Consider the following 11,036-nt stretch of genomic DNA (forward strand, 5'->3'; position numbering starts at 1 on the left):
AAAGGCCTCAAGAAAACAGGGGAAAGCTCAGGAAGGGAAGTCAGGGCCAAGGAGGCCCGTGTTGGCGGGGGCGAGCAGAGGCAGCGAAGACTCTGCAGTGGCGTCACCTGTGCTGATGGTGCAGCTCTTTCACCAGATGATTCTTAAATCAGTCGATCAGGACTTTCTAGAATAGTATTTACCACACTAGAAGTCTAGTTTGTGAGTATGCTAGAGAAATACATGTGCTTGCTTGTAAGTCACTGGAAACTCAAGATTTTGCTTAGGAATTTATAAAACAATGTGAAAACGGTACAGTCTGTGCTAAGAGGAGGCAGGGAGGAGACAGGCTGCTGAGGGCACTCACATGCGGCCCTCCCGGCTCCGCGCAGCTCCTGAGGCTCCGTAGTTGCAGGCGGGGCTGGTGCTGTTGGCTGCTGCCCAAACAGCCCGGAGAGTCGAGCGCATGTTCCAGCACTGCACCGACAGGAGGCTGCGGCCTAGGTCTATGTTACCGAAGCTTACGCTATTACCTGTTTAAGGCCACACACATGTATTGTTATATTCAGATGGAGGCGGTGAAAAAAGAGAGGCGAGGCGAGCCTGCTAAGAGGACTTTCCAGCAGCGGTGTGTGAGGATCTTAGAGCAGTGAAGTAAATGATGCTACAGAAAGTGCGAACAATACCTGCAGGAGACTTTAGAAGGCACAGAATGGAAGGACTTTTAGCTACTGATGCCCTTTGGGCTTTTCATGGGTCTGGTGACTGAGTGGTTTTCCATCCAAGCCAGTATGTTTCTGAGTGAATGGGGTGCAGTTGATAATTAAGCTGGGACAAGATTCACTGATGTCAGCCCCTGGAAACTCCCCACTTTCTCTTGGTCCAAATTCTAAAACTTCCAACGAAGGGAGTGATTGACTGAATCTGGGAAGCTGCCAGCCTGAACCAGTCAACTGTGACTGGGGGTTCCTGGCGGTAATGGGGGGGTAGCCGCATGGTACAAAATCATGCTCCTGTAAGCATGGGAAGTAGAGTGGAGGGACAGTCCTAGAAAGGGGGACAGTTAGGAGGTAAAACTGCATTTCCAGTATGACAGGATTATTGGTTTGTATGTAGGTCTCCTGCATGAGACCTACTCCAGAAGGGCCAGAATTGACACTGTCCTATATGTGCACCCACCCAGGGCCGAGCAAACGCCTTGAACCTCATCCTTACAGGGGAATAAGTTCACCAACTGTAGCAAACATACAATCCTTTAACTATTTATATATAAAAATCATTCATTGTGTGGTCACTTTAAAGCCCATACTTTTTTCCTGATTTTTCCAGGTTTTTTGGTACTGCCAGTTCCATACCATCTAAACACATAACAGATTTGTTTAAAGATGGTTCTCTATAGTGGTGTGGGGGCGGGGACGGCCTTCAGCTGGCCACCACTACAGGAACCTGGGGCCAGGCTTCTTGGCTATAAGAACAATTACTGGGGATGGGGGACCATTTGTAATTTGTGAAGTGGCAGAATTTTTACAATGCCCTTATTCTTGCGAACACTTGGCTAAAGGTGTGCCTTGTAGAAAGTTTAAAGTCTTCCCAAGCATGTGAGCAAAGGCAGTCATGCATGGGAGATAAACTCAGCTTCCTTCTTCTTTCCTGTTTAATCCTTTCTGAGGCCTGGGCTGGGTGGGAGTGAGTTTCTTGCTGGGAGAGAAGAAAGGTTCGGGAGGTGGCCCTGGCTGTCTATAGTCTGTGTTTCCTTCCATGTCATGGGCAGGAGTGGACCTGGTGTGTGAGGTCTCTGGGCACAGCTAAGCTTAGAGGGGCTGGGCCACCACTGCCTTATTGCTGCTGATGGTGCTGGGGGTGCACTGGGCACTGCTGTTACCCAAGGGCCCTGTCTAGGGCAGGGCTGGACACAAAAGGATCTTGGCTCCTGCCAGTGGGAAGGGAGTTGAAAATATTTCTCTTCAGTTTACCATTGGAGGCCACTTCTATCTCTAAAATCCTTTCCAACTCTTAAGACTTAGATTGAACCTTAATCCTATGCCCTTATTAAGAAGAAAGGGGCTTAAGGAGTATGGCAAAAGGAAAGGAACCAACCTTGGCTTCCAGGACTGCTTACCAAGGGACTCCCTGCCCTATTCTGCTCCTGAAAATACTTGTCCACTCCAGAAAAGAGAAGGCTTGATGCTCCATTAAGTATATTCCCAGGAATAATTGCAGACTGAAACTTTTACCTGTGGAAAAGTACATATAAATATATTTGCATAATACTAACTACCTTAAGAGGAAATTCAGTGTTTCTGAGCCATTTTGGTCAAGTTAGGCAGAAAGTAGGGCAGAGATTTTTATAACAGAAGAGACCTGGCTGGAGTAAACCTGCTGAGCACCTGAGTAGACAGACTTCCTGGAAAGGGGAGAGGACCAACCTAGGACTCCTAACCATTTTACATCTGAAATGTTGGCATACATTTTAAGAATGTAGGAAACAAGCTGTGTGAGGCTGTCCGTTCTGGAAACTACACAGCAGAGCCTTGGACTCCTCACTCACCTGTGCTCTTGCTCAGAGTTAGGACCGGGTTGGCCCCTCCTCTGCTGTTGCAATTTAATGTCCTCCTTGTAACCAGTCTTTCTGCTGATACCATGGAAGGAAAATGCAGATACATTTTGGAGCTTGGCATTAGGGTTCCCATGGAAAAAAGACACACAGAACAGTGAATGCTGTGGCTATAGCCCTTCAAATTACTCTGAGCAATGGCAGTAGGGGAGGTGTGTGACCTTGCAGTGAGCTATTCTACAGGAAGCCTGGCTGCCACTGGCAAGAAATCTTAATAACAATGATGCTTGGCTCATCTGGAAATTGCCTTCAGAAGAAAGCAGTCAGATTTTGTACTGCTGTAAAGAAGAGACCTCACGCTAAAACATTTATTATATTCCATTTGTTAGCATTATTTACCATGGATTACACTTAAGCAGCACTGCCATAAAGAACCCTCATCGAAACCCTTCTGCTTTTTAGCTAAGACAATTTTATAGGCCACACTGGGGAGATATCTTAAAATGTAGAATGAATTATTAGCAACTCCTATTTAGTTATTTATTAACATTCCTTCACCTGGGTAACCTGCATCCATTAATTCATTCTTTCTAATACAATAAAACCCCAAGAATAAAACCCTTTCTGTTGTTAAGACCAGGAACAGAATCATGAAGTCATTCCTGTTACTAACTCTGTGTGCAGCCAACTCAACTCCAGGGAATAAAAATGAGTAGTAGGTACCCTTTGGGGACAGAGCCTGGCTGTCAAGCCAGATGCTTATAGAGACAATTGCCAAAGATCCTGTAACTTACAATGCTGCAGCTTTGCTGATTTACAGAAACTGGTTTCTAAAATGCTTTCAGTAATTAAGTTTGCACTCCCAACCTCTCCCTGCTCTGCTTAACTTACGATGCTTATTTCTGGTGCTGCTTCTTGCACCTTCTCTGGCAGGTCAGCTGTTACTTTTCATTTCATGCCTCACTGGTGGAGCTCTTCACTTTTTTTCTAAATAGCCCATCTGTTTCCTTCCCAGGATTGTAACTTTTCAAGGTCTCACCTTTGCTAATATAGTTAGTCCATGGGTTCCTAAGCATGAACAAGTAGGATACTAGTGCTATATGCCAGCACCCAGGCAGGACAGAGGGGTCAAAAATCAGGACAGGAATGTCTCTGAGAAGCCACAATCTTCTGCTCAGTCTTAAATCTTGATGGCAAAAATCAAAAAACAATAGGGAAATTCAATGTATTTTCTCCCAGGAGAGGATTAAAGTCTTCCAGTGGATGTCTGTGTTCTTTGCAGATTTTCCTTGGGTAGTGCTTGCCGCCCCTCAGTCCCTCACAATTCCTTTTCCCAGAACTGATCTTTTGCTTGCAATGGGTGTTTCAGAGGTTGAAATTATACTGTTCCCTGCTCTGCTCTCATCCAGCAGCAGGACTAGAGATGTGGTGAACTGTGTCTCAGCATCAGTTTCCCAGACCACAGACAGTAGTGGCTCCTCCTAAAAGCTTTACAGTTGTCCTAACAGGAATGGAGGAATTTTATCACATCAGAGTGTGTGACTGGGCTTTTGAGTTACTTGGTTTGCCTGAAGTGTTGACGAATAGCTTAATGGTCAAAGTTTGGACAACAAATAAGTTTTTACAATTTGCTACTTTAAACTTACAGATGCAGACAGGTTAAATCGTTTCTTGGGTCCCCACAGCCGTCAATTCCCACTCACCTTGCACATATAGAAATTAAGACAAATGAAAGCAATCTGGTGGCTCTCATAAACCCTTCAGTTTGGGGCAGAACAACATAGCTTTACACGATGTGATTTGCTTCTCTGTGCGGCCTTTATTGCTATACCAAGTACCAGACAGGTGGAAAAATACATATGTTTATTTAAATATAGTCTTACTCCTCAAGGGCAAATGAGTAGATTGCTTTAAATAAATGGATTTTTTAAAATTTTTGGTGGTTAGGCATATATAATAAACACCACACCATTATCAATGTTCTATAAGCTTAAAAGAGAACTAAAGGGATGGAGGAAGTCAGCTTGCTGTCTTTATTTGCACTGGCAAATAACTCTTTTAACATCTTTGTCTACTATTTCTATCATCTGAGTTCTGGGTCACCTTTGATTAATTTTTCTCTTCCTTATGCAATGTATTTTCCTGCTGTTCATGCCTCTTGATTTTTTACTGGATGCTAGACATTGTACATTTTACCTTGTTGGGTAAAATACAAAATACTTTTGTATTCCTGTAAATATCCTTGAGCTTTGTCCTGGGATGCAGGACAGCCTTTCAGGTCCTGCTTTGTAGATTTGTCAGGTGGTCCTGGAGCAGTGCTCATCTAGGGGTAGTTATTCCCTTCTGTTTTCTACCCAGCGCCCCACAAATCGAGGTTTTCCAGTCTGGCTGGTGGGAACACGTACTACCCTACATCCTGTGTGAGCACCAGGTACTGTTCCTTTCAATCCTCTCACATGGCTCTTTCTGTGACCAGAAGTGGTTCCTTACACACACATGCTAATCAGCGCTCTGCTGCCTGGTCAAGGGAGCTCTCTCAGATCCCCAGAGTTCTCTCTCTGTATAACCCTCTTAGGTACTCTGACCTTCAAGCTCTGGCCACCTTAGTCTCCCTGGACCCTAAGCCCCATCTTCATACTGCAAGGAGTCTGGCAGGCTCCACCTGGGTTCCCCTCCCTGCATTACAGCCTGGAAACTCATTCAAAGCATTACCTGGGCAATCAGAGGGCTCACCTTGTTAGTTTCCCCCCTCAGGAATCACTGTCCTTCCCTGCCTGGTGTTTGGTGTTTTGCAAACTGTTGTTTCACAAATTTTGCCTATTGTTTGCTTGTTCCATGCAGGAAGGAAAATCCAGTAACTGTTACTCCATCTCAGCTATATGAGACTTTTTGATTTTTTTTTTCTTTCTTAGCACCAGAAAGTTTGATGCAGGCATTGGAAGACTTAGATTATCTGGCAGCACTGGATAATGATGGAAATCTTTCTGAATTTGGAATCATCATGTCAGAGTTTCCTCTGGATCCACAACTCTCAAAGTCTATCTTAGCATCTTGTGAATTTGACTGTGTGGATGAAATGCTAACAATCGCTGCCATGGTAACAGGTACTCCTTAATGACTATTCTTTTGTATTGTAAATCTGCACCAGGTACAGATTTAAATGAGAGTCATTTGCGATTATATTTGAAGGAGTCTGTAGCAGAGACAATGATGAATTCATTTAACCTTTTGAAATGATAGTGAAATATTTTAATAGATTCAAAAGGAAAAAAATTATCTTAATATGAAAAAGTCTAACTCAAAATCCAGTGAATTTCTTAATCAGACATGTGAAAACATACCAAGTTTGCTTTTGCTGAAGTAATCAGTGCAGATCAAGCAAAAGTGTCACTAAAAGTGTTCTTCCCCAAATAATGATGCGTGCTTGTTTTTTATTTCCTACCAGCTTCATTCATCCGGGCTAGTCTGTTTTAATCTAATACTAGCAGAACAGACCAAACGCTGTGTTGTGTCAGAACCACAGTTATTTTTTGTTTTTGAGACAGGGTTTCACTCTGTTGCGCATATCATCATAGCCCACTGCAACCTCAAAACTCCTGGCCTCAAGCGATTCTCCAGCCTCAGCCTCCCGAAGTGCTGGGATTTCTGGCCTGAGCCGCCACACCCAACCTAGAACCACAGTTCTAATCCTCTTGCTGTGTTCTGTGCACCTGTGCATCTCAGGCTCTCCTGCTCCCATTGGAACACAAACAGGGTATTAATGGCATTAAGGAGACCTTAGAAAAGCAAACCCATACAAAAAAAGGAGAGAGAGAATTAGAATGACGTCTCTAAATTTCTTTGGTTTCGAAGTAAACAAGAATAACATATTTATTCAGAGAATCAAAACAGAAGCATTTCCACAAATACTACTACTGACCCTCCCCTCTGCATGTTATGCTAAGATGAAATGTCTTCATTATTGCTGACCATGTGACCTTTTGTATTTTAAAGCTCCAAATTGCTTTTCACATCTGCCACATGGAACTGAGGAAGCTGCCTTGAGCTGTTGGAAGGCATTTTTACATCCTGAAGGAGATCACTTTACCCTCATCAACATTTACAAGGCCTACCAAGACACAACTCAGAATTCTACCAGTGAGCGTAAGTGAATGATTGTGATTCTTGGAAACTACCTACCAATTCCACCATCCCTTCCGCAAAGAAGTCTGAGTTCTTATGAGTTACCCGTTAAACACCCTTCTTCTCTAGCCTCGCTGGCCACTTGAATGCAGTGGCACTTGAGGCCCTAAATGCACCCAGAGGACCCTGCGTAGTAGACACACTCTTCCTGCTCCCACAGAGCTCTGGTGTGCCGCCACAGCATGCCTGTATTTCTAGGGCTCCCACACTCTGCTCAGCCAGCCTTCAGAGTGGCACGGTGACAGGGGAACACAGAGGCTTGCACAACTCCGGCCTGGGAAGACAAGGAACAGTCATCTCTAGGTGCCCACCGTGTCAGGGTTGTGCTGTCTGTCTCCTGTGTCAGAGCACATTCACTGCCCGCGTGGAGAGGCTGGAGAGCCCCGGACACTAGAGAAGAACCGGCCGTGCTGAGCGGGGCTGCAGCGCAGCCGCTGGAGCTCGGTAGAGGAGAGTGGAGGGCATCCGAAGGGCAGAGTGGCACGTGTGAAAGCACAGAGGCAAAGTCCTTTGTGCGCCCGAAGGACAGAGGGTAGATTAACTGTCATAGGCAGGTACCCAGTGAGAAGTGAACTGGAAGCTCCTATGTGAACAGCTGCAGACAAGAGGACCTCCGAGGGCAGAGTGGGCAACGCAAGGTGGCAGAGGCTGGAGCTGCCTAAGAGGGCAGCCAGTGAGGAGTTCCCTTCCTAAAAGAAGGATTTTTTTCTCACCGTTATTTTCTATGAAGCATCTTTTACCTCCTTTGCTCTGAAAGATGGTGGGAAAAATACTTGAAGGTTGAGAAAACTATGACAGCAATTTGAAAGGCAGTAGAATCATATAAAGAGCAGGGAGTTAAGTGTTTCAAAGTTGAGAAAAACATTTTTCAGTGGAGCCAGAAAGTACACAGGGAGTTTGGTAGCATCTTTTGAGAGCAAGCAGGATGGGTGACACTGTTTGACCAAGTGCATGCTCTCCTGGTGCCAAATAGGCCTGAGTGGATGGGACAGAGTAAACAAGGGTCTTCTGCCTACAGTGCCAAGGTCATGTGCATTCCCAAGTCCACCTTAAATAATTCCAGGTGGCAAGAAAGAATAACTTCAGATGGAACCAGGTGACTGAATTTTAATATAAGAACTGTAGCTAGGGTAGATAGATGAGTTTAACTGTAACATAATTAATTCCCAAGTCAGCCTAGTAGTAATCCTTTTTTTATTATTGAATAAGAGAGGAACGTATACCGTAGGCCTTTTCCTTCCTAGTTTGATTAAATGTGGCCACATACATCCTTGCTGTATACACACGAGACAAAATGTAGATCTTAGTGTTCTCTGCCCCTATGAGCTACAGATTAGAGCTACAGATTAGAGGAGCTATACCTTCCATCAGCACTAGGAACACCCTGTTTGCAGTTTGCTGGATCATGGACCCTCAGCAGGACCTGCAGGTGTTACCAGTCGTACTGTCTCCATTTCTGGCAGTGCCCTGGACAACTGATCTCACAGCCACAAGAGATCCTTGTCCTTGCCTCCTTCCCCCGACTCACGTATGTGAGTTATGTGGGCCTCCTTTTTAGGAGAGGAGAGTGCACAGGGCTTAACAATAGCAACTTCATGGCCTGGGCTCTTTCAAACTTACGACAAATCATTTCTAAAAAGCCTTGTATTCTTTTTTCCCTCCTAGACTGTGTTGAAAAGTGGTGCCATGATTACTTCCTCAACTGTTCTGCACTCAGGATGGCAGATGTTATCCGAGCTGAACTCTTAGAAATTATCAAGCGAATTGAGCTTCCCTATGCAGAGCCTGCCTTTGGCTCCAGGGAGAACACTCTGAACATAAAGAAAGCTCTTCTGTCTGGTTACTTTATGCAGGTAAGAAGGGGTAGGGTTGCCTTGGCATGGGTGTCCCTGAATTTCACATATTGAGGACATTCAGCAATCTCTCACTTAGGGTGATGGTTTTATTGATGTTAACTTCCAACAAAACTAAAAATCCATGTTATTAAAGATTTGATATGTAAACATACTTCCCCTCAAGGGAATAAAGGGCCAGGCCAGAATATTTTAACTTTGTCCAAAAGGACAAAAGAGCTTTTTCATTACTGAAAGGAAGCTGAACATCAGATACAGTCCCTCATCCGACCTGTCTGCGAACAGCCCCATTTAACTGGTGGTGCTAATGCCCAACAAACAGCAGTGCTGTCCCATTTGTTTCTTTCCCAGCGAAGGCTGACTGACAGAGCTCCTTTAAATTAACACACATTGCCAAAGTAGGCGTACTCATCACATCATAGTATGAGAAATACTGGGGCATTCCCACAAAACAAACTCTAAAGTAGTCTTAATGGAGAAAAATGACATTTCAGCATGGGTTCGCTCATTTGTAAAGAAAAAGAAAGGTGCCTATGTCAAAAGGTTATTGTGAGCTAAGCACCAAATGTAAAGCACTTGACATTTGAGTATATACCCTCCACAGTAGGGCAGGTAACATGCCAAGTTTTCATGACCAAAGCATTAACCTTAGGGCTGCATTCTTTGAGCACGGTGGCCTGCAAGTGCTGGAGTTAGTTAGCGTTATCACCGGTCTCAAGGTTCTGGAAAAACATGTTTACAGCTTAATTTCTACATCTGAAAATAGGAAATATGGGTGGCAAATTTTAGTTTTAACTACTCTGTATGAAATACTTTGGGATTTTTTTCAACGCATATTTTTGTGTATTGATCTCCATATTCATGCAAAATCTTTGTTCTTTAAAACTCTGCCTTGTAGATTGCTCGGGATGTTGACGGGTCAGGCAACTACTTGATGCTGACACATAAGCAAGTTGCTCAGCTGCATCCCCTGTCTAGTTACTCTGTCACCAAGAAGATGCCAGAATGGGTCCTCTTCCACAAGTTCAGCATATCTGAGAACAATTACATCAGGATTACCTCTGAAATCTCCCCTGAACTGTAAGTTTAATGGGGAAAAAGAGGGTTTCTTTTGAATTCATACTTGTAGGAGTAAATGTTAGCTTTGGCTTTTATTCCATTTTCAGTTATAAGAAATTTATACTGGTACAGGGCGGGTGCGTTGGCTCATGCTTGTAATCCTAGCACTCTGGGAGGCCGAGGCGGGCGGATTGTTTGAGCTCAGGAGTTCGAGACTAGCCTGAGCAAGAGCGAGACCCCGTCTCTACTAAAAAAAATAGAAAGAAACTAGATGGACAACTAAAACTATATAGAAAAAAATTAGCCGGGTGTGGTGGCACATGCCTGTAGTCCCAGCTACTAGGGAGGCTGAGGCAGTAGGATCGCTTGAGCCCCGGAGTCTGAGGTTGCTGTGAGCTAGACTAATGCCACGGCACTGTAGCCCGGGCAACAGAGTGAGACTCTGTCTTAAAAAAAAAAAAAAATTTATACTGGTACCAGTCTTAATTTATGTCAAGAGTAAGGCAGGTCTCTATGAATGATTCCTAAGAAAAGTCCCCGGCCTGTGAGATTACAGCATAAAGAGAAAAGACAATGTAAAAATAAACAAGGCAACACGTTTCTTTAAGAGGAACAGAATGCTACAGAGAAACACAGGTTGCAGGTGCACTGGCCTTGAGGAGAAATGAGCTTAGTCACCTCCCGAGAACAGATGAGCCACTGCAACTGGAGCTGTGAGGCAGGGGGAAGGAGGGACAGTGAGGATGAAGCGACAGGCAGGCACCAGAGGGCATAGGGCTTTGTGAGCTACATAAGAGTTTGGATTTTATCCCAAGTGCAGCATACAGCAATCATTTAAGCAAGAGTAACATCTTCTCTATACATTTTCAAGATCACTGTGGCTGCCAAGTGGAGACTGGAAAGGAGGGGCAATAGTGAGAATGGAGACTAGTCTCAGAGGCTACTGCAGACTCTGGGTCCACTTTGAAGGTGCCTCTACTGCTTGGGCAAAGTTATGTTCAAGGCAGCAGCCAAGAATAACTCACAGGTGTCTAGCTTAAACAGCTGGATGGGGAGTGATACTAGTTAAGATGACAAACAAACAAGATATTCCCTCCATCCCCCACCCAAAGCTTTCCACGCATGTGACCCGATGCCTCTCATACAGTGATGGGCCTTAAAAAAGTACTGGCTTCCCCCAATGGTTAGTGGAGGGCAGCACTTCCACTGTATGGTGTTAACACTAGAGAGGCCAACTCATTCTAGAAATGCAATCAGATTGGTTGCATGAAAGCCAGAAAATACTTATTTTACAAAGACAGATGGAGATCCTGAGGAGTTAAATTAAACACAAGTTCTACAAGTAGATTCTCCAGGGCTGGGAGGGGCCCAGACAGAATGTTTGGTATCTTTCACTATCCTCCCCACCC

At 44.5% G+C, this 11,036-nt stretch overlaps 1 protein-coding gene across 2 annotated transcripts in view; it reads left to right on the plus strand.

The window, feature by feature from the left end:
* Positions 1-11,036, plus strand: part of DHX32 (DEAH-box helicase 32 (putative)) — a 44,786-nt gene that overhangs the window by 33,201 nt on the left and 549 nt on the right. For both annotated transcript variants that reach the window (XM_045569242.1, XM_045569243.1), the window contains exons 8-11: positions 5,446-5,637; positions 6,527-6,676; positions 8,381-8,568; positions 9,467-9,648. In XM_045569242.1, the coding sequence (XP_045425198.1) occupies positions 5,446-5,637; positions 6,527-6,676; positions 8,381-8,568; positions 9,467-9,648 (712 nt within the window). The remainder of the gene's footprint in view (positions 1-5,445; positions 5,638-6,526; positions 6,677-8,380; positions 8,569-9,466; positions 9,649-11,036) is intronic.

The sequence above is a fragment of the Lemur catta genome, chromosome 14 (assembly GCF_020740605.2).
Source record: "Lemur catta isolate mLemCat1 chromosome 14, mLemCat1.pri, whole genome shotgun sequence".
Lineage (NCBI taxonomy): Eukaryota > Metazoa > Chordata > Mammalia > Primates > Lemuridae > Lemur > Lemur catta.